The following is a 23,061-nucleotide window of genomic DNA, read 5'->3' on the forward strand; positions in this document are numbered from 1 at the left end:
ACTTTTATGTCCCTGTCTGACGGGGCCTAGGGACCCTGAATTCTGCAGCAAGCTTTACCCTCCCCCCAGAAACTTTCGATAACCAAGCAGAATGGATGTTGCAGTCCACAGGCCGTATCTTTGACACCCCTCACTTAAACCATCGTTTATGCTTATGGTCTCCCAGGACCACAGGAGATTAGTTGTTCCAGCATTCCCTGCAAATGCTCTACAGCTGAGACAGTGCCTAGTTAGCCAGTAGATCAGATTTGAATTTATCTATTAAGAGGATTTAAACAAATAAAATTTCAGTTACTAGAGGAAAAATATATTCCATCAAAGAAGCTTATAAATATAAGCTATACCCTCTTGGAAGAAAACTCTGCGCCATAATTTGAGAGCATTATCTATTGCAGAGATCGAAAAATCTAGAAATTGGGTTGTAGCTGTGTGTTCATCTACATTCAGACTATCAAGACACTGCAAGGAAGATGAGCAAATCCTGGCATACTGGCTTTTATATAAGTATGCTCCATGCTGTGATACTTGAAATCTTACAGAAATCAGACTACTTTTGTACTCTATTAGGAGCCTTTCCTGTTAGTTCCATTACTATGAAAACCCCATTTTCCCAGTTCTGTGTCTGGATGTATTGGCAAATCAAAATATTGATCACTTTTTTGGTATTCATGCTCATATTTAAGTAGTGTGTTTGGGGTTTTTTCTGAGAAAGGGGTGACAACACTGTTGTCAAAATTTGTTGAAATAACCGATTGGTATTTTTAAAGGGGAGAAAATCTGCAAGTCATAATTTTCTTTCTAGGATATAATCACGAAGCATTTCTAGGTTATTCTGACTAGGTTCAAGTATTTACATTTTCTTGATGTAGTATTTTGAGACTAGAATAGAAATGCTGTTAAGAAAATACACTTGTTGGTCTCAGTTCGATGCCCTGCTCTTGTTCTGGTCTCTGTGGTCTATTCTTCTTGGTTTAATGGTTGCAAGATTTTCTGGAGTTTTTTATTGCTCAGCCATTGACCAGCTTGTAGGTGATGTAGCACAACAGTTATAATCATTGACAAAAAGGAATCTGAACATATTCTCTTTACTTTCATTTTGTTATTGTGTAGCTGGTGAGAAAATTGGAAGATGTAAAATAAAGATAAACAATTCAAAATTCACAGAGGATTAATATCATGATGTATTTTTGGAAATTATATGTTTTAGTTTCTTTAGTGGTTGGAAAAGTGTTTGATATGATTTGGTGACATGTTTCTCTAATTTATTTTATCCGCAGAGTCTCTCTTCCAGCTTCTTTTGGAAATAACTGTCCGTAGTACTGGAATGAATGACAGTACAGGGCAGTCCTTGACAGCACTTTCCTGCGCTTGCCTCTTCAGTTTGGTAGCTGCATGGGGAGAGACAGGAAGAACACTGCAGGCAATCTCTGCTATCCTGACCAATAATGGCAGCCATGCTTGTCAAACTATTCAGGTATCATATCTGGAATTTTGTTTATATCATGTATGAATTCTAAAAACATTCTGGTATGGTAATTTAAATATACTGGCTTCATTCTTTGGTTCATATTATTTTTTAATTAGAAGGGAAAACATCCATTGTGGACTGCTATGAATATTAAAGTCAGTCAGGGTTTTCAGGAAGCAATTCAGGTATCTTTGCTCCATTATCATTAGTTTGTTACAAGTTGGAACTTAAAGGAAGAGTTGCATTTTTTTGGTAAACAAACAGCTTTTTTCAGCAGAACTAATTTTAAAGCTTTAATTTTCACTTTTGTAACCTCTGTATGTTTCTCAGGTTGTAATGTTTTACATAATTTCATCACAGTTCCTTTACCATTTAGGTGCCAACCATCTTAAACTCTCTTCAGAGGAGTGTACAAGCAGTTCTGGTGGGCAAAATCCAAATCCAGGACTGGTTTGGTAATGGGATAAAGAAAGCAGCCCTGATGCACAAATGGCCACTAAAAGAAATATGTGTTGATGAAGATGACCAATGTCTGCTGCAGAGTGATGGTTTCTTTCTGTATCTTTTATGCAAAGATGGACTTTACAAAATCGGCTCTGGATATAGTGGGACAGTGAGGGTAATGTGACTTCTGAAATCTCATGATAACAATTTAAATTAAAATTTCAGTTACATTTTTATCAGACCTTGGCTTTTGGATTCTCTTGCAGCTCAGTAGTACTGGTAAACAATTTTTAAAAATTGATTATAAAAGGCTCACAATGTCTGTTGACCAGCTTTTCATTTTTTTCTATTAGTTTCTCACATCTCATCAGGGTCAAAAACATTGTATCTAGATAATAAGTGGTTAACTATATAAAACTGTCATTTTGACAATTGTCAAACTAATTTTCTTGTTACCTTACAGGGTCATATATACAATTCTACATCTCGCATCAAAAACAGAAAAGAGAAAAAATCTTGGTTAGGGTATGCTCAGGTAGGCAAATAACTAAAACAAAAAAAGTAAAACAAAGTAATATTTGTTTAAACAAGACGTTTTAGGACAGATGTATTACAGTAGTATTACATTTACTTTTAGTTTTACAGTAAATCTCAATTCCAGCACCATTTTAGAAATCATAGTAGTTGGAGGAATTCTTCTGTTGGCAGACAGAAAGGGACAAAACTGGTTTGCTTATGCTAGAATATATTATAATATTATTCTAAAATGTAATTGATGCTTTTATTTTAAAATGGTTTATTCATATTTATCAACTTCACATAGAAATGCATACTTTATTAAGTGAAAAAATCATTAAAACATGCTTTTGTGGTTACAAAATGGTATAGTGCTGTGTATACTTTTAAAATGGCTAATAATAAAATAATTTTAAAGGGATCATGACGGGCATGGAATTTTCTCCTTTTTCTTTTCTGAAGCTGAGGATTTCCTCAGTCTTAAACCTGTGAACTTCAATACAGTTCAGAGTATCCAAGTAATACATTCATCACGCTTGCACAATGTGCTTTTGTTAATATATTACCAAGGTATGTATAAGCACAAAATGAATATGCAGATGTCTGTCTTCTATAAGCTTTTTTCTGTGTATTGTAAAGGAACAGTTGTCTACTAATTTCATTTTTAAGTTTATATACTCTCAGTTTTTCCATATAGGCTTGCCTTCATTTAACAGATGCCCAAATACTATCCAGCCTGATAGTTGAATAATTTGGTCCCCATTTTCAAAAAAGGGAGGAAGGAGGACCCAGGAAACTATAGGCCAGTCAGTCTTACCTCGGTCCTGGGTAGGCTTTTTGAGAGTTATCCTGGCGCATGACCACGAGGGGCCAGCAGGGGAGATTATGCTTAGGGCAACCAACATGGGTTCATTAGAGGCAGGTCCTGTCAGACCAACCTGGTGCCCTTCTACGACCAGGTCGCAAAATCATTAGATGCAAGGGTAGCAGTGGACATAGTCTTTCTGGACTTCAGGAAGGCCTTTGACAGTGTCTCTCACCCCATTGTCATTAAAAAAACTAAGAGACTGCTGTGTGAACACCTACACAGTCAAATGGGTTGCTAGTTGACTGGAGGGCTGCACCCAGAGAGTGGTTGTGGATAGGTCATTTTTGACCTGGAGGGACGTGGGCAGTGGGGTTCCTCAAGGCTCAGTCCTTGGGCCCACACTGTTCAACATTTTCATCAGCGACTTGGACAGGAGTATAAAAAGCACCCTGTTCAAATTTGCAGATGACACTAAGATGTGGGGAGAAGTGGGCATGCTAGCAGGGAGGAATAGGCTGCAAATTGAACCTAGACAGGTTACAGGGGTGGGCGATGAGAACAGGATTTGTTTCAACACTGACAAGTGCAAGTCCACTGTAGAGCACCAGGGGAGGAAGAACCAGCAGCATACCTACAGGCTGGGGAACTCCCTTCTCATTAGTGCAGAGGCAGAAAAGGATCTTGGAGTCATTATTGATGCCAAAGTGAACATGGGCCGGCAGTGTGGGGATGCAGTCAGGATGAATCCACAGATGCATCTCAAGCAGGTCCAAGGAGGTGATCCTCCCCCTTTATGCAACACTGGTCAGGCCACAGTTGGAGTACTGCATCTAGTTCTGGGCGCTGTACTTCAGGAGGGATGTAGACAACATGGAGAAGGTCCAGGGGAGGGCCACCCGCATGATCAGGAGTCAGCAGGGCAGGCCCTACGAGGAGAGATTAAGGGACCTGAACCTGTTCAGCCTCCACAAGAGAAGGCTGGGGGGGGACCTAGTGGTCATTTACAAACTGGTCAGCGGGGACTAGCAGGCACTGGGGGAAGTCCGTGTTCCCCCAAGCGCTACCAGGAGTGACTAGGAATAACAGTCACAAGCTGGCAGAGGGTAGATTTAGGCTAGATATCAGGAGGCACTACTTCACTGTCAGGGTGGCTAGGATCTGGAACCAACTTCCAAGAGAAGTGGTGTTGGCTCCTACCCTGGGGGTCTTTAAGAGCCGGTTGGATGAACACCTGGCCAGGGTCATTTGACCTCATTACTCTTTCCTGCCATGGCAGGGGGTCGGACTTGATGATCTGCTCAGGTTCCTTCCAACCCTACCTACTGTGGAACTATGTTGCAATCTAGCATGGAGACATATGTATAAGTATCAATAAGGTTGCTGAGTATACCTGTAGAGTGCTTTAGATTTGGACTGCTGCCATCTACAGGGTTTCCAAAATGGTGAAGTGAGAAATGGCAGATGCTGCTCTTGGCACGTATAGAATGTGAAATCTGTATACTTTGTGAAGGATTTGTGAATCCTTCACAAATCTTTCAAGAGGATGGGAAAAGAGGAACCTTATAGCAGTCTGTCGCTATTAACTTTGCTTGGTTGGACTTACCTTCCCTCTGTATTTTAGGGGGGGATATCTTCACTGAACAGTTTGGGGACAAAAGTATCAAAAAACTGGCATCTTGCTTTTTTCGTAAATGTAATTGGTACCTACTGGGTGTCAGAGTGGTGGAATTTGGAATAAAAACTGTTAACAGACTTAAAAATTCTGTTAACTTTCTAATACCTTCATTAATGTTCATGTCTCCTAATATTCATATTTGAAAAATTATAATTGTAATTACATCTTCTCCTTTAAAGGATAATACAAGAGAGTCCATGTGGCTTGTGGAGTGTAGGACATGATAGCTAGTGCACAGGAAGTAGAATGTCTTGAAATGCCAGACTTCCAGGTCTGTGTTAGAATTTAATGAAAACAAGATGTGAACTTAAAGATGAAACAACTCTTAATTAACCAATTTAATTTAGATAATATACATAGCTTAAAATTGCATAAGGTTTTCAATTTGATAATCCACCTTTTAGAGCATTTGTGAAATTCTAATTTGCTTTTTTTTATTTACCAGGGTTATCTGTTATATAGAGATGTGAACAATCACAACATGACAGCCATAAGAATAAACCCTGAAACCTTGGAACAAGATGGTACAGTCACTTTGCCAGGTATGAAACCCTAGACATGACCAAGAGTACATTTTAAAAATACAGTTTCTGAAGGCTGTCTGAAAAGGGCTGTGGCAGGTGAGGAATCCCTTGATCTTATTGTCTGAATGAACCTTTATTAATAGCGTAACCTCCCATATATTACACACCCCATGTCATTTATCTTGGAAGCTGCTACAAGTAGTCCTGTAATTTGCTTCAACAAAAACTTAATAGCAGAACTCTAATATTTTAAAGGTATGTAATGTTTAAAATTGCCAAGTGATGGAAAATGTAGTATGTCCTTTAAGCACTGAAACAGATTTTCAGCTGTCTTTTTTAAAAGAAGACATTAATTGTTTCTGTATCCAGCAATCATATCCTGTTATGCCTTTATCTGTGTTTCAAGGAACACAGGTTATGCGTTTATCTGTAGTTTCAAGGAACTTCTCAGAAAATGCCCTCTCTTAGCATAAACTCATTTTTGGCTATGAAAATATAATAGAGCAGTTTTTCTGTTGCAAAGGATTCAGAAACAATTGCATCTCAAGCAAAACTAAGGAAGTTATTCTACCGCTCTATTCAGCATTGGTGAGGCTGCAGCTGGAGTACTGCGTCCAGTTCTGGGCACCATGCTTCAAGCAGGATGTGGAGAAGCTTGAGAATGTTCAGAGGAGAGCCACTTTTATGAGTAGAGGCCTGAAGAGCAAGCCATACAAGGAAAGAGTGACACACATGGGATTGTTCAGCCTAGAAAAGAGAAGACTTTATAGGGATTTGGTGACAGCTTAAAAATGTACCAGGGGTGAGCATCAGGGGCTAGGCAAACAACTATTCACCAAAGTGCCCAAAAGGAAAACTATGAGCAACAGTCATAAACTCCTAGAAGAAGGTTTTAGACTGGATACGAGGAAAAACTTCATGGTTCATGTGACTGGACTCTGGAATAGACTCCCAGTCGGGGTGGTGCAGGCACCTACTCTGGAGATCTTCAAAAGAAGACTGGATGCACACCTTGCTGGGCTTATTTGACCCCAGCAGTCTTTCCTGCCCAGAGCAGGGGGACTGGACCCGATGCTCTCACAAGGTCTCTTCTAGCCCTAAACTTGTGTGAATTTGTGAAAGACCAGAACAGGCCAACCTAGAGTAAGTCCTTCAGAACCTGTTGAGGTGCATTCTTCCTAGTGTATTCTGTCTTAACATCTTTTCTGATAATTCCTAGTATATTCTGTCTTTTCTGATAATTGGCTTGTGCAAGATCTACAAGCTTCTGGACCTTATGGCTAAACTTCCGTACACATTCTGTCCCAAGGACAAGACTGTGTTTCACCTAAATTAATTGATTATCTTAACAGTACTGCTTCCTTGAGCCACGTTTGACATCCAGAGAAAAAGCTGAATGCCTTGGCTGTTTCTGCAATCTTGTATTATCTTGACAGGAATAGAACTTTGAACTGTCTCCTTAGAAATTTAGACATTTTTGTTAGAAGATCTCCGAGTTAATAAGACAGTATATTTCCATTTGCTATCAGTAAACCAGTGAACATCTCTCCAGGTGTTATGGTGCCCTCAGCAGTCCACACAAAAGCTATATCTTATTTTTCTTTACAAATCTGCTAATATTACATTTTTGAAGTAGCAATATGGAACAGTTCACTGGATTACATCAAACATGGCTTATTTAGGGGGGTAGTATTTTAATTTCTAGTTGCCTAGTGCAGCTGGCATTTAGTGCCCATGATTCAAGGAAGGTGCTGCTGGCAACTAGCTATAATGGAAATCACAGTGATATATGTTCAGAAAAAGAACAGGTACTTACTGTACAGTAACTCTGCTTTTTTACTCTCATACGTGGAGATCAGAGGATGTGGCCCATCTTCCATTATCATATTTTTGGAGTTATCAGGAACATTGTCTTTTAAATTCAGAGAGATTTAAGCAAGAGATGCCTTGCCCTTTTTGCCTCAGCATGGGAATATAAGATGCGGTGCACATGCATGGCTCTAGTGAACTCTGCCGTTCAGAATGGACTGTTGCATTTGTGAGGAATATGATTATTCATGGTGGGATCCATACTAACTATATTAAAACAAAAAACAAAACAAAAAAGCAGTTGTAGCAAAATGACACTTTGCAGTAGTTCATTTGGAGATCATAAGCCTGGATAACAGTGACAAATTCTGTAACCCTTAAGAGTTACTGCATTTGCATTACCCATTTTTTAAATAAAAATATTGTGGGTCACTAGGGCTCATTAAGAATCCAGAATCCTCTACTAGATCTCAAAGCACATGATCAGATAAACCTAAAGAAATGTATTAGCTTTATTATACATAATACATGCTTCCACTATTATCTTCTATTTCAACCAACTTACCTTTGTCATGAATTCTCTTGCAGGCACTGGGAGAACAAAAATATTGCATTATGAAGGTTTCTTGAAAGAGAATCCCTTCTTGTGCAGCACTGACACAACTTTGTCATTACAAACTGTATCATCTTAACTATCTTCACTAGTGGTTCCAAAGCAACAGGGTCTGTGGTTCTTTGACAAACAGTGTTTTGACTTTTTAAGATGGCCAGAATAGCTTTTTCCTGTCCTCAGGAGAGTGGAACAATGGAAAAAAAACATGGTCATACCCAGTTCACTCTCCCTTTCAGCATCCAATCACTGTCACTGTGACACACAGGGTACAGGGCAAGATGGAACTGTAGTCTGACCCAGTAAATGGCAATTCTTTATGTTCTTCTGATCAGAAATGGCTGATTCTTGACAGCTCTGTTAACAGCTCTTGTGAAAATTCAAAGTTAAGTTTGCCAAAGGTCCAAGCAACTGAAAAGAGCATCTATATTGTGAATTGTTGCTTATCACTTTGCTTATAATTTGCTTATGTGTGAATTACTTGGTTGGGAAGCCTACCTTTTAAAATCAGTGGCCCAAATAAAATGTTTTTACTTTTGCCTAGAAGCATTCCATAAAATAGGAGATTTTAATCTTGTAAAACTAATGTGGGCTACTTATTACATGTATGTTGCTATTATGCTAAGCATTTAGTATTGGGGAACTCCTATTTTCTCCTATATGCTCTTTTTTATTAGTTGAAATGAGGAAATGGTAGTGACCCTTTTTTTTGTAAGTGCATTGTTATATAAAAGGTAGCTTAAAGAGAAAGATCCTAGTGTAATTAGTATGGCAACATTCTAATTTATATACTATAGTCAGTTGTTTTTTTTTTAAGTTAATTCTTTGGGCACCCCTCTAGAACTTGTATTAATACTGCTTTACTTTGTGTAAAGGAGAGAGAAGAAATCTTTAAGGTGAATTAATGTCAGATACTTCTTTTTTTTTTTTTTCTGCTCATACAGATTGCCACACTGAAGGTCAGAACATCCTTTTCACAGATGGGGAGTATATTAATCAGATAGCAGCTTCTAGAGATGTAAGTATTCCTTGCAAGATGTAGACACTTTTTCTCAACCAATTAAAATACAATCACTGAACTTGCTGGTTGTCTTCTAGATAAAATGATGGACTCTTTTTACCTAATGCAAATAAAAGAAGAAATGCATGACTAGAGAAAATGATAAACTGTTAGGTAGCTGAACACTTTCTGTTTTTTGTACTATTCCATCTGGAGTTGTGGCAGAGTGCCCTTTTCAGCCATTTATTTTAAGATTGCTTTGGAAGCTCTGCAGTGACAATGTGGGACCAGGGGCAAAGCCACAATCCATTCTCTGCACACCCCTGTCCATGGAACTGGCGCTCATCACAGGGATGTGCAGATAGTGAATTGTGGTTTTGCCCTAGGCCCCAGCCTGTGCTGTCACCGCCACACAATCCCAATGTCGGCCCCAGCCCTGACTTCTTGTCCCACTCCCAAATTCTGCTCTTCTCCCACCTGCAGCCCCATCCCATCTGCCTGGCTGTATGCCCTGCCCATGTGGGTCCCAGGCTGGTCTCCAAGGAGACTGTGCCCTCCTGCTCTGTCTGGCACCCCAGCAGTGGGTACAGGGTGGATGGGTCAGGGTGCATGGGCAGTGGGGCAGGGTCCAGTGGCAATGGAGACTGGTAGTGGTAGCTGGAAGAACCTTCCAGGTTCTTTTGGGAAGTGAATTTGACCCCTGTGCTGCTGCAGCCCCATTGGTGCCCAGGGGCAGTGAAACTGGCCACATGTGCCACAGCCTGGGCTGGGTGGGGTCTAGAGACCCAGCACATGCTGGACAAAATCTCTTGATGGATCAGATCTGGCCTGCGGGGGACACAGTTTGCTGATCTAGATACATGAGCTTCAAACTTGAGGTTTGTGCTGATTCCTGCCACTAGTTGACCAATATATAAATACCTCGTCCTTTCAGCTAGGAAGCTCTTCCAAATGCAGTGCTAGCCATATTACTGCCTTGGGTGCTCTTGGCTGTCAGAACTGGTAAGGATGGATCTTATACCCATTTGGTGAATTATGCCCGTAAGAAGATGCTGTTCATTTTTAGAGGACCTTAATTCTTGAGATTTATAACATTAACAAAATGCACTATTTAGGTTGGTATGCTAGCCTTGACTTATTTGCATGTGTGTGTAGAGAGTGGAGCTTGGTTAAGGTAATATATGTACTGAAATAATACATGTGCACAAAAGGTACTTTTTTGTAATTTTGTTGTATGTAAAACAGTCTCTGTTTTACACAGATGTGTTTTGCATGTTACCTGATTTTGTTAAATTATTTGTAGAGCTAGCAAGAGAAGTACTCAACTCCGTTCATTCTTAATTATCTAAGGCACTTAAATAGATTTATAGTTTTACTTATGAATAGAACAAGAAAATATTTCCTCAGAACCTTGAACCTTGTATTAAAATGTTCTGGTGAACTTGCTGAGACTAAAAATTGGTTAGTGTCATTCCTGACCTAATCAAATTGCATGTGAAATATTTATTCTTTTTAAAGATTACAAGTAAACATAAAACTAAAATAATTAAATATTAAAAGAAAATATACAGGTTTTATGAGCTTCAGTAATTTGCATGTTTGGGTCTGTTTTTTAAATATTGTGGAATTGGAAGAAGCTAAGTATTTAAAATAGTTGGAAATGATCGGGAAGGGCAGACCTTACAGACTTCAAAATATTTCAGTGTTTAGACCTATCATTTGAAAAATCTCTGTGTTGAATCTTTCTTGTTTTATTCTTTGTTTTTTCCCCAAAACTGTTAGTTCTCCATTAGTTCACTGCTCTCCATTTACTCTGTCTTGTTAATATATAATCTAGTAATGTGAAGGATGAAATTAAACCAGATGCTTGTAAACCATGAAAAAAAATTACATGTTCAGTGGCATAAGTGAATGTGTTATTTCTTACAGGATGGTTTCGTAGTTAGAATATTTGCAACAAGTACGGAGCCAGTACTGCAACAAGAACTGCAGCTCAAACTTGCCAGAAAGTGCTTACATGCCTGTGGTATCTCTTTATTTGATCTCGAGAAAGATTTGCACATTATCAGTAAGGATTCATTTTGTCTTCTATTTTTGAATTATTGCATGTATACTGATATGATGACAGATATGGGCTTTCAAAGCTGTTAAACTGTACCATATTGCCTTGGAAAGAGCAGTTTATCCTTTTCTTAAAGAAAAAATCAAAATAATTGTTCATGCATAAATTTGAATTCCCAGTCAAGCAACATTGTCTTTCTAGTATACAGATACTTTTCTCTTGTGTAGAGTATTTCAGCATAATTAAAATACATGTGTACAGTTTTGATGGTGCCCACATAATATATGTTTTGTTTCATTAGATTGTTTCCTGTACAATTTGAGACTTAATGTTAACCTGAACTTTTATATTATTTGGATTACTTCACTTCGAGCCTCCCTGCAAGTTCTTTTTTCATGGGGCTGTAATCCTTCTGTCACTGAAATCAGTGGCAAAATCTGCTTTAACTTAAGCAAAGTCGAATCATGTCTAAAGTTACCTTTGAAGCCATCTGTAATAGAAATTGCTAAGCTAATTGGACTCTTTGTACTCTTAGGTACAGGGTTTGATGAGGAGTCAGCTGTTTTGGGTGCAGGAAGAGAATTTGCACTAATGAAAACTGCTAGTGGAAAGGTATTGAAAGTGTTTCATCATAGGTGTTAATTGTATAAATGTACTACATCATCTTTTGGAAATCTGCTTTGATGAATCTTTGAAGAAAAAAAAGTGCAGTTGCGTGCCTTGTTCATAGGTGCTATACAGTACTGCCATTTTGGAGCCTGGTGTTAATGGCAGGAATATCCTTTTTCACTTTTTTGTTTTACTCTTTATTTTCAAGTCCCTTATTTTCCACAACCTAGTAGAAGGCTGCTTGTTTCGTACTAGTCTTTGCAGTGCCTTTTTCCAAGTTACCAGGCTTTTGCAGCTGCCCCTGTTGCCAGATACTGACCTTTGACTCCTTGAGGTGTTTATACGGCCTTGGAGATTGGATGCACCAAACAAGTGCAACATTTGTCAGGCATTCAAGTTCAGGATTCAGGGAAGAGCTTGAGTTATAGCTAGCTACATATGGCTTGTTTATTGGATAGGTCCCTTGGTTCATCCTCAGATCCTGATACCAACTCACTGGGGCAATACTGCTTCTTTCCAGTAACCATCATAATTGCCAGTGACACATTGCTTAGCACTTACTGTATTTTCTTGCATATACCATGCCCTAGAATATAATACATGCCCTGTTTTTGAAAGGCAGTATGAAGAAAAAATTCTTACCTTTTAGTATGGTTAACTAAGTATCAGCAGCTAGGGAGCTGAGCTTGCTGCCAGTCCCACTGGCTGAATGGGGCCTGTGGACTGACCCTGCACGCTGGGATAGATGCCTTGTGTCAGGGGCTTGTCATCTGGCTGAGCTCCAGAAATTTGGTGGTGAGGGAGTAAGGTCAGGGCTAATTGCATGGATCTGTATATTGAGACACATGGGGATCTGTATTTTTCATCATATCCATATGATGCACAGCTCAGTTGTCCCCTCAGCTTGCTCTGGGAGAAGAGTTACATGCTTTACATGAGAAGATACAGTATTCACCCTTTCAAATTGTCATCAAGGACATGGTACAGATCTAACCATAAATTCAATTCTTGCCTGATGTCCTTATACAGAGTGCTTCCCTGTCTGTTGGGGAGAAGTGGAGCCTGGTTCATACCCTCCAAAAGAGCAGGAATATTGAATGGACAAGCTCCTAGATCTCCTGATTTGCATAAGGATCTCCAGGAGGCTGATGGAACACAGGAGCTAGACTTTGCTCTGTCACATCCCAACTTCTAAATGTCCACACCAATAGGTTATACACAGTCTCCTGTAAAGTGGACTCGATCAGTCTAATCAGTCATTGGATACTTAGTTCTGGCATGAGAAATCAGGGTCTTAGCTGGCATTACATTTATCTTTAAGAAGTCTTGTAAATAAAGAAGGTAACTACAGTGCAATGAAAAGGAAAGATATAAAATGCATTTTGCATATTGGATAACACGTAGAGAGATGTCTTAAAAATAGCAAGTTCGTACTAACGCACATCTGTTTAATTTCGCATGTATATTATATCAGATCATGCCACTAAATACTTTAAATACAGTTTAAGTTTTCTGACCTGTTGATTAACTGGATCAATTAAAGAATGTGCTATGTTTTATTTTTTATTTCCTTAGACTTTTTTTGCTTTGGGTTAGTGAGTCGTTTGTTCTTTACATGAATTTTGCTGTATTAACTGTTACATTTTTAAGCAAAAACCAAAGAAACTATGACACAGTATCTTTGACTAAATACATGTTTATGTTGTTATCAATTTAGCTTGCAACATCTGTAATTGAAAACATAAGTTAATTTTGTTATTTACAATAATATGTGCTGAGATTGCTTTTAATTTTAACTACCCCAGATGGGTTAAATGGGGGGAAGGGGACTGAATCATTTTTTGTCTTGTATCTATAATAATAGTAAAGCAAGATTCAATTTCTGCTCTATTTTAAGTATTCTGGCATGACTGAAGAACAATACAACTTTTTTTCCCCCCTTTCCTTTAGATTTATTATACAGGCAAATATCAGAGCCTTGGAATCAAGCAGGGTGGTCCTTCAGCTGGAAAATGGGTTGAACTGCCAATCACAAAATCTCCAAAGATTGTTCAGTTCTCAGTTGGACATGATGGTTCACATGCCTTACTTGTTGCAGAAGATGGAAGCATATTTTTTACGGGTTCTGCTAGTAAAGGAGAGGATGGTGAATCAAGTACGTTTTATTATGCTGTGATCAATTGGTTAGAGTGTGAACAGAAAAGACTATTCTGAAAGTCTCTATGGTATATCCTTACAATGCTTGATCATGTTAGTTGCATGCTTTTTGCACATTGCCAGGAAGTAAACAAGTTTGTGCGTGAAAATAGCCACAAATCTTACCCCAAGCAAAAATGATAATGTTACAAGAAAGCTCTCCCAGTATTAAAAGCAAGAAAATAGAATGAACCCAAAATATTTTCCCTTTTTTATAAAGGAAATCAGAAAGGAGCCAAAAAATCTACTGACTATTTTCTGTAACCTCTTTGTAACTGTCAGCTTGTAGTAGGAAATTTTAGAGAAGCAGGTCAATAAGCCAAAATTGCAGCTTTTATGAACCATGTTCTTTTAAAAAAAAAAAAGAAAAAAAAAAAAAGACCAACAAAGCCCCTCAATGCTTTCACAGCACAAATTTCTTTTTTTTCCCCCTTCTCTCACACATTGTTTAATGAGGTTCACTTTTGGTCAGCCTGTCAGCCCGGGGCTGCTCCAATCTGTTTCATTGTGCTGAGGGAGGGGCTGGCTGGGGCGTGAGGGTGCTCCAGTACAAGGCTAGCTGGCAGGTAGCCCCTGCCTTGTGCCTCAACCAGCCCAGATGAAAAAACTTCACAGAAGAATATTATTTGTATTTATAAGTACTAACTTGCTATGGAGTATATTATTTTCCTGTGGCCTAATAGAGCTGCATGTGTACACACCCAGACGTTTACTGCAGAGCTAATTAGGCAACTTGCAGTAAATGTTTCATATAGACATGCTTACTAATGTTAAGCCACTTGCTTTTCATTTTCTGTTAAAAAATGTTAACATTCTATCAGATATATGGATAAATCATTACCAGCTATGGGGGATACTAGTTTGTCACTGCAACAACATTATTGATATATAAATAGGAACATTCTCAGGCCTTTAATCTGTTGGATCATGCAAAAATTTAGCAATACCTTATAAATCTCAAATCTTAACCTACAGCAAGCATCCTGTCTCTATAAATGTAAAGTGTTTTTGCTTATTAGACTTCACTTTCAGTCAAAAAAATTACTTGTATTGCTTTGTAAGGTGTATTAATCAAATTAATTGAGTATAAAAGATGCATCTAAACAAGTCTTGTAGAATCATGAAAGAATAGTTTATCCACAAATTATGATGGAAGAGTTTTTTTAATAGTATTTTACAAAACAGAATATAAATTTACCTGCAGTAAGAGAATAAGCAGGTAACTTTTTCTCAGGGTAAAGTAATAGCATTTTGAAGTTATAGTTGACAAAGATCTTATTCTTGTGTTCATGCCTTTTGTTTTCTCTTTTTGATGTAGCAAGTTTTAAAAAAAATCCTTTGATTTTTATTTTTATAAAGCAAAAAGCAGACGGCAATCAAAACCCTATAAGCCTAAAAAAATTATTAAAATGGAAGGGAAGATTGTGGTATCTACAGCGTGCAATAATGGAAGTAGTTCTGTCATTTCAAAAGATGGAGAACTCTACATGTTTGGAAAAGATGCCATTTACTCTGATAGCACAAGTAAGTTGATATTTGAGAAATTACTTCAAGGCAAATAGTGCTTGACAATTGTAGATCCCAGCTGGGGGACCACACTGGGGCCAGTTCAAGATGCTGGTGCAGTTCTGTGGCAGGCGCAATCAGCTGATTATTGGTTCCAGGCTCAGGACTGCATGGGGGCTGCTTCAAGACTGGTACAGTCCCAGCTCCCAGGACTGTTGGAGCCAGTTTGAGACTCCTGTGTGGCCCCAGGGACTGCACTGGAGCTGCTTCTGGAGTCCAATGTGACTCTGAGGCTGGACCCACAATCAGCTGATTGTTGGCCCCAGCCCTCAGAATTCACCAGAGTGGGGTTCGTTCAGGACTGTTTGTCAGGCCCAGCCCCAGGACCACAGCGGAGTCTTGAGCCAGCTCTGGTGACCTGCTACTCATTCATAGTTGCATAGTTTTATTCAGTTTAAGGTACAGTGGAAACCAGTCACAAAAGCATTAGAGTTCTTTTGTGGAATATTTCTGTGGCTGGCTTCCCATTTTGCCACACGTGCCTTGAATGTGGTGGCAGGTTTACTATTTATGGTATGGTTAACAAGTTAATTGTGTCTTCTTTGTAATGTGTTCCAGGGCTGTAGAGGACATACAGTGACATTATTAAGTAAAACAAAAGGAAACCTTTTTACACTGCATGTATTTAACATGTGGAACTCAATATATTGTTGTAGTATCTACCTTAAGATATTATGGAGGGTGAGTTCAAAACCAGATTGGACAAATAAATGTGGAATGGTTCCATCTATCATGATTATAATATTAAACATGCTAATTAAGGTTGCAGCCTACAAATTAGGACTTCCTAGGCCTCTGAATCCTGGAAACTATAACATGAACACACTTTGCCTTGGTATCTACTTCATGTCACTATAAGGTACAGGATACTGGGTTTGATTGATCTTTCATCTAACGCAGTCTGGCATTTGTATTCAAGAACTAAAACTCCCACTGAAATTAACAGCAGACAGATATTAAACAAACAAGACAAAGTACTTTTTTTATACATTGTGTAATTAACTTGATATCATCGCCACTGGAGGTTTAAAGGAAAATACTGGAACCATGTTCAGAAAAGGAATTGGACAAATTAATAGAGGACAAGTTTATTTATGGTATTAAATGAACATTCAGGGATATATCCCCTAGTGGGGATACATCCTAAATCCATGGTGGTTGATGCCATGGAGGATCTGATGGGATGAATTACACTTGACATACTCTGTACACATTAAAGTATCTATTACTACCCCTGTTGGAGACAGTATACTGGACTAGATGGATTATAAGTTCGGTCAAGCATGGCACTTCCTATGTTCTTGTGTAGAGAGATATTTGTTCAGTATCCAAAACAGTTTAAATAAATTATTAAATAGATTTTTGCTCCAAATAGATAATGATTCTGGTGGAAATACCTTTATAAAAATTATAGAGTTTTTGTTCATTTCTTTGTTTGTTTTTTGGGCAGGTAAGTTGTATTATTCAAATGCCAGTCTTTCTATCATTCTCTTTTTCTTACATTTAAAAATTAAATATATTTGTAAGCATCTTGTTTGGAAGAAGAAATGCAGTTCATCATCTAGGTGTTGTTCTTGTATCTCATAGGTTTAGTAACAGATTTGAAAGGACATTTTGTGACTCAGGTAGCCATGGGCAAAGCTCATACATGTGTGTTAATGAAGAATGGAGAGGTTTGGACGTTTGGAGTGAATAATAAAGGACAGTGTGGACGAGACACAGGCTCCATGAACCAGGGAGGGAAAGGTGAGCTACTTTTGTCTAGAAGTACCAAGTATAAAAACAATTTTTTCATTAATGTATTATTAGCAATGCATTTCCAGGTTCTGCATTGTTCATAAACTTAGACAAGACTACCACTTCAGCATTGTCACCTTGTTTTGGAACAAAGTTGGCTAACTGTCAAATGTATGTAGTACTGTATTCTTTTGTTAACCAATTCAGTAAATTTTTAATTTTGCCTCCTTGGATTTGTTGAAAAGCATATATCTATATAAAACAACTTCAGTCCTTTTCTTTTGGTGGTAGAGAGAGGTTTTTTGCTTCTTATCTTGCTTCCTGCATTTCCCAGTTACAAGGAATATATTTACGTTTTACAGTATTATAGAAATACAATTTGTAGAGGTTATATGGCACTCTAAAAAATAAAAAATATTCCTGGCATTAAAAAATAAAAAAGTGACCTGTTCCACATTGTCCCCTTTTTGTATTTATATTTAAAGTTCTTTTCTAACTCCACATCCCTGTACTTCCTACTTTAACTATTAAACCTAAACTTGGCCCCCATCAGGTGTTTAAGAAAAATATAAATCTTAAATTTTTCTAAGTCTTTCCTTCCTTTTCAGAAAGAATGCAAACATGCAGAATTCTTGCATGTTTACATCTTCTTATTACATCTTGCATGTTCACATCTTGTTATTCTTCAAAATGCCAATCTTTCTGTTGGCCTTGCTGCCTCTTGTTGCTCCTGCTGCCAGCTTCCAAGCAGCCAGGGGGAAGTGGTTTAGCTAATATGTGGAAGGTTGAGGTAGATTGAGATGGAGGCTTGCAGTGGAAATGGACTGGAACATGAGAAGTGGAAGGAAGATGCATAAGATGGGTGGTTTGGAATCTGGGAAGGAACCCAGGAGAGAACAGTAGGACTGACTGAGTAAGGAGAAAACGGTACAGGTCTGGAGTTGGAAGTAAGAGGTAGGAATAAGCAACTACTGAACTTCTTTATGGAATGAAGCAGTTTGTTTGGGGGGAAAAAAAAACAGTAAGTGGTGATGACATTAAACTGCTGTGTTGAAGTGTTGCAATATCTTTCTGAGTAGGTTTTGGAATTGAGAACATGGCAACTGCAATGGATGAAGATCTAGAAGAAGAACTGGATGAAAAAGATGAGAAGTCTATGATGTGTCCCCCAGGCATGCATAAATGGAAGCTGGAACAGTGCATGGTGTGCACTGTGTGTGGGGACTGCACAGGCTATGGAGCCAGCTGTGTTAGTAGTGGGCGTCCAGACAGGGTACCTGGCGGGTAAGCAAATAAGCTCACGCAGAATCTTTCACACAGTATGCTGAACAAGTAAAACATGAATTAAATGTAGTCAAAGTCGGTCATAGGAAGTAGGGGGTGGAAGGGACTTGATCATCTAGTTTGGTTCATTGCTTAAGGAAGTATCTAATGGGCGTGTCTACACATGACACTACGTCACTATAATGATGCACTGTGGCAGCATAGTTAGTGTCCATGGATGTCTACACGTGACCAGCAGCTACTTAGCCGTAGCAACTTGCTCCCCTGTTATAGTATGCGCCGTTACTGCGCTGTTCTTTAGCACTTCCAAAAGAAAGTACTAAAACACAGCACAGTAACAAGGTCAGTATAAGGCAATGTGTAGATGTGCCGAATTTATCTAAACTAATGATTCTCAAGTAGGTGTCATGGTACCCTGAGGTGCTGAATTATCCTTTTAAGGGTGTTGCAGACTGCCATGCAGTTTTTATGCTGTAGGTGCAAACATAAATCCACAAGACTAACCCAGAGAGTTCAAAAAGGTATTTCAAGTGTCAAAAACATTTTGATCTGCTGTGCCCTTTGAGGTTTTTTCCCCAGCAGAATGGCTGCTCTATTGTTTTTCCGTAGTCAGAAAAAAAAAAAAGTAAAAACTGAGTTGGCATTTTTGGAGTGGTGACCTGGGTCTAACGAGGTTGAGAACCACTGCTTAAAACATCCTAGGCAAATGTTTGTCTTGCCTGAACTAGAAGTTCTGGAAATTTCTCAATTTCTCTAAGTGATCAATTTGATGGCTTAACAGCCCTCATAAATTCATACTTTAATAAATAATACTATCTAAAGGACATTTGCTATGAAGTTTTAAAATGAACACTTGTATGTGTTTATGCTGGTAATATATTGTGCTTCTGTTTAAATTGTGGGATTCCTATCTTTAGAACTAATTTTGAAGAGAAGAAGAATGATAGTGGCTAATGCAGGGGTTGGCAACCTCTGACCTGCAGGCCAGATTTGGCCCATGAATAGACTGAACCCAGCCTGTGAGGGTCTGATCTGGCCTATATTTTAAGAACAGCTGGCCAATTATCTGTTTCCACTTGCACTTCAGTAGCAGTGTGCCAATTTTGGCCGCTGTTTTAGTTGTCCACACCTTTTTGTCGAGAGATGGTCTCATGCTGTCATCTTCCCCATGCCCACAGCCTCTGCTTGTTGTCACTGCTGCTCCAAGCCCTTGCTTGCCATGCATTTCCATGGTAATGATCAGCACAGGCTGCAGCTGGGAGAAAAGAGCCCTTCACAGGGAGTGGTCCTGGGGACCAGGTTACAAAGGGTGAGACTGCCCTAAGTCAAGGCAGCCAGCCCCTGAACTAATGCTTCCTTGTTACTTTGGGTTGGTCCATAGGGGAACTGAATGATAAAGTGCTACTTTTATGCATCTCCACTGTTGCCTCTCCCTCTCTTGCCAGGTTTGTGTTAAACTACTTCCTCTGTTCCTGGTTTTACATATAATGGGATGTTGGGAATGCCAACCTGGCTTTGTATGACTAGTATAATTTAACATACTTATCACTTTGGAGGTGGGATGCTAGCATATAAATCTACTTCTTCCTTTCGTGCGTCTCACCTCAGGAAAAACTACAGGGTAGGCATTATGTATTCCCAGTTAGTTTTATGTAATATAGTGTATTGCAGCAAACCACTGATAAATAAATTTTCTTTATTTTTTGTAGTATCTGTGGCTGTGGCTCGGGTGAGTCTGGCTGTGCTGTATGTGGGTGTTGCAAAGCCTGTGCTAGAGAACTGGATGGTCAAGAAGCACGACAAAGAGGGATCCTTGATGCTGTCAAAGATATGATACCTTTAGATCTCCTGCTGGGTAAGTGAACTAAACAATATAGTTTTATCAATTTCAAGCTTTTAGCAAGATAATTATAATTTTAATCACACAGTATAACTGTCTTCCCTCTAAAATTAATTTTTGAGCTTTCTTTGATTTAATGTCCCTGTATGGTATAACTTTCAGCAAATCGCAGGTTAGTCTCAAAATTGGCACAATATTATATGGTTTGATGTTTCTGTCTGCATTTTGATTTTCTAGTGCTAGGTAATAGTTTTTGTATATTGGTTTAATTGAGTATCATCTCTTCATTGCAGTGACTATTTGCAGTTATGGTCTTTCCTTATTAGTTCAGCATGGTAGTTCTTAAAATATTGCTTAGCAGATCTTTCCACAGTAATATAGTAAAATCAGCGGTCAGATTGACAGTGAATCCATTATACTATATTTGTCTACTTGCGTGACAACACTGTTTTGACAAGATAACACTTCTGGTCTCAAAGCTATTCTTGCCTCCTCTTGTTAGCTGCGGAAGGGAGGATTACCTTAATGATGTTGCTGAAAATTGATACAGCAGATTTTTTTAACATGGGATTGGTGTCCATATTGAACAATTTTCCTTTAAGTATTTTTGGGAAAAAATGGAACTTCCAAAAGTGTGAAAGCTGTTAAAATCAGTGGAAGAAACAGACTTGCATACAACTAGATTAGTATTTTTATATCCGTATTTATAAGATGAATTGAAAGAGCAAACTATGAAATAAAACCTGTATATGAAACTTGACACTATTACATATTAAAATGTCTGATTCTTAAAACTGCATTATTTTATTGTACATATTTTGGTCTGCAGAAACTATCAGCAGTTAAATCTGCTTCCACATGCAGTCCTAAAATAGTTTATTTAAATAGATTAATGTAGTTTTAAACAGGATTAAACCAAGTGATAAACTTTCTGGTGTTTTATAATTTCTGAAATTTGGGGGAAATCAGGGAAGATAACTGTAGCTAATTAAAAATACCTGTATACTTGATAGATGGGAGGTGCAGAAAACTATTAAATAATATTAAAATTGTTTATAACATTCAGAGCATAAATGCAAAATTAAGGCTGTAGTCCACTCTGAAATGATTGTAGTCTCATTCTCCTATTTCTTAAACCTCTAAGCATTTGTCATCCATAGCTTTGATATTCTTTTATTTTAATAGGTTTTGTCACAGTCGTAATTTTTTTAAAGTATAATAATTTTAATTTTGTTTTTGAATCCATTTAGCTGTTCCTGTTCCTGGGGTTAATATTGAAGAACACCTTCAGTTACGACAAGAGGAAAAGCGGCAACGAGTAAACAGAAGGCATAGATTGGAGGAAGGTAGAGGTAAGAGTCTTCACGGTTCATTTGAAGCTTAAATAAAGAAGCAGAACTTCTTTCTTTCTTAAAAATTGACTAGGAACGTAGAAGAGCTTTTCCACAATAAGCCACTGTGTTTCAATTTAAAAAAAAAAGACCAAAACTAAACTTGGGCTATGTTAGCTTTCACATTACGTCTGTTAAATCGTACAAGATTTATAGGCTTGGCAGGATTCGATTGAATGATTGATTGATTGATATCAACAAACATTGATTTCACCTCACACTCGCCAATGGAAAAATACTTCCATTGGTAATCAAAATTTATGGAGAGGAGACTGTAATAGAACCCCCTTACCCCTGCTACTGGACAGTGGAGGAAGAGATGGAGGGACAGAAGATGGAGGGGTGGAGCAGTAATTAGGTGCTTGTCCACAGTTTGGGGAAGTGGACTGAAGGGAAATAATAGGCTACTTAAACATCTACCTGAAGCCCAGAAAGGGGAGTGAGAAAGGGGGAGAGGGAAGAGTATCCAGTGGCAGCAGGGTTCTGCTCAGGCTGGGCCTGGACAGCTAAGTGTGGGGCTGAAAGTGGCCGCTACCCCTCCTTGTGTTCCCAAAGCTCTGGGAGTGCCACTGCCCTTCTTTTCTGGTCCCTGCCCCCTGGCCTTTTTCCTGATGAATGAACAGAATGATTTAAAGCAGGTATGATTTAATGCTTTATGGATATTTACTTTTTATATTTTGACGTGTTATTTTTTTTAACAGTATACTGTCATTACTAAATTGTCTGCCCCCACACTCCTAATTTTGTGCAATCTTGAACATTTAAATTGATTTAAAAATCAGAAAACACCCCATTTTTGTACAATCCTGAAAATTTAAAGGAATAAAAATAAAAACAAATGCATAAAAATAAACACCCTCAAAGTTATGAAAAAAAAAAGATTTCTGCCAAGCCTAAAGATATAGTAGTAAAATCAGTACATTGATCAAAATCTATTTACTGGAGAGAAAACATCATAAAAGTTGGTGTTAAATAGCCCTTTTGTATGTAACATTTTCATCTTTTGTTTCTTCCTACTTTCAGTAGTTTAATTAGCGTAAAGACAACAAGAACGACAACAAGCTTGCCAAATGTTACTGTACATATCATTGTTTTTTTGTGACTCTTGGTACTAGGTTGGTATTCCTTTTCCCAACCAAAAAAGAAATGATACAGATTTTTAGCAAATAGATATTTCAAGACAGTACTGTATAAGTTACCATCATTAAAATTGCTATAATTGTATTTGTTTTGAAGACAAAAAGTGTACTGTCATGTATGATTTGTGCAGAAAATGAAAGATTTAGTGAAAGCATATATTGGTTTCTGTTTCATGATAAATTTAGTGTGTCAACATTTTTCCAGATTGCAAGCCACTGGGTGTATGAAAGCATAGTTACTCTTCATATTTTGTATGTGTTAAGAAACTGCCACATGCAGGGAAGGAAGTGAGTAAGGTTAGCAGGTGTTTAAAACTTCTTGTTGTCTTAGCAGTTAAGAGACCCAATGTTGTAATTTTTCCTTGAGTCTATGTTCCCTGATA

At 38.2% G+C, this 23,061-nt stretch overlaps 1 protein-coding gene across 1 annotated transcript in view; it reads left to right on the forward strand.

Moving 5' to 3' along the window:
* Nucleotides 1-23,061, forward strand: part of MYCBP2 (MYC binding protein 2, E3 ubiquitin protein ligase) — a gene marked incomplete at its 5' end in the record, with an annotated part of 297,134 nt that overhangs the window by 55,647 nt on the left and 218,426 nt on the right. Inside the window, 13 exons of the mRNA XM_019528503.1 lie at nt 1,278-1,474; nt 1,845-2,087; nt 2,376-2,447; nt 5,357-5,453; nt 8,799-8,872; nt 10,784-10,922; nt 11,452-11,528; nt 13,476-13,680; nt 15,081-15,245; nt 16,875-17,033; nt 18,104-18,308; nt 20,018-20,163; nt 21,399-21,500. Coding sequence (XP_019384048.1) covers nt 1,278-1,474; nt 1,845-2,087; nt 2,376-2,447; nt 5,357-5,453; nt 8,799-8,872; nt 10,784-10,922; nt 11,452-11,528; nt 13,476-13,680; nt 15,081-15,245; nt 16,875-17,033; nt 18,104-18,308; nt 20,018-20,163; nt 21,399-21,500 — 1,881 coding nt within the window. The remainder of the gene's footprint in view (nt 1-1,277; nt 1,475-1,844; nt 2,088-2,375; nt 2,448-5,356; nt 5,454-8,798; nt 8,873-10,783; nt 10,923-11,451; nt 11,529-13,475; nt 13,681-15,080; nt 15,246-16,874; nt 17,034-18,103; nt 18,309-20,017; nt 20,164-21,398; nt 21,501-23,061) is intronic.

Source organism: Crocodylus porosus, unplaced genomic scaffold, assembly GCF_001723895.1.
Source record: "Crocodylus porosus isolate Cpor-Errol unplaced genomic scaffold, CroPor_comp1, whole genome shotgun sequence".
NCBI classification, from domain to species: domain Eukaryota; kingdom Metazoa; phylum Chordata; order Crocodylia; family Crocodylidae; genus Crocodylus; species Crocodylus porosus.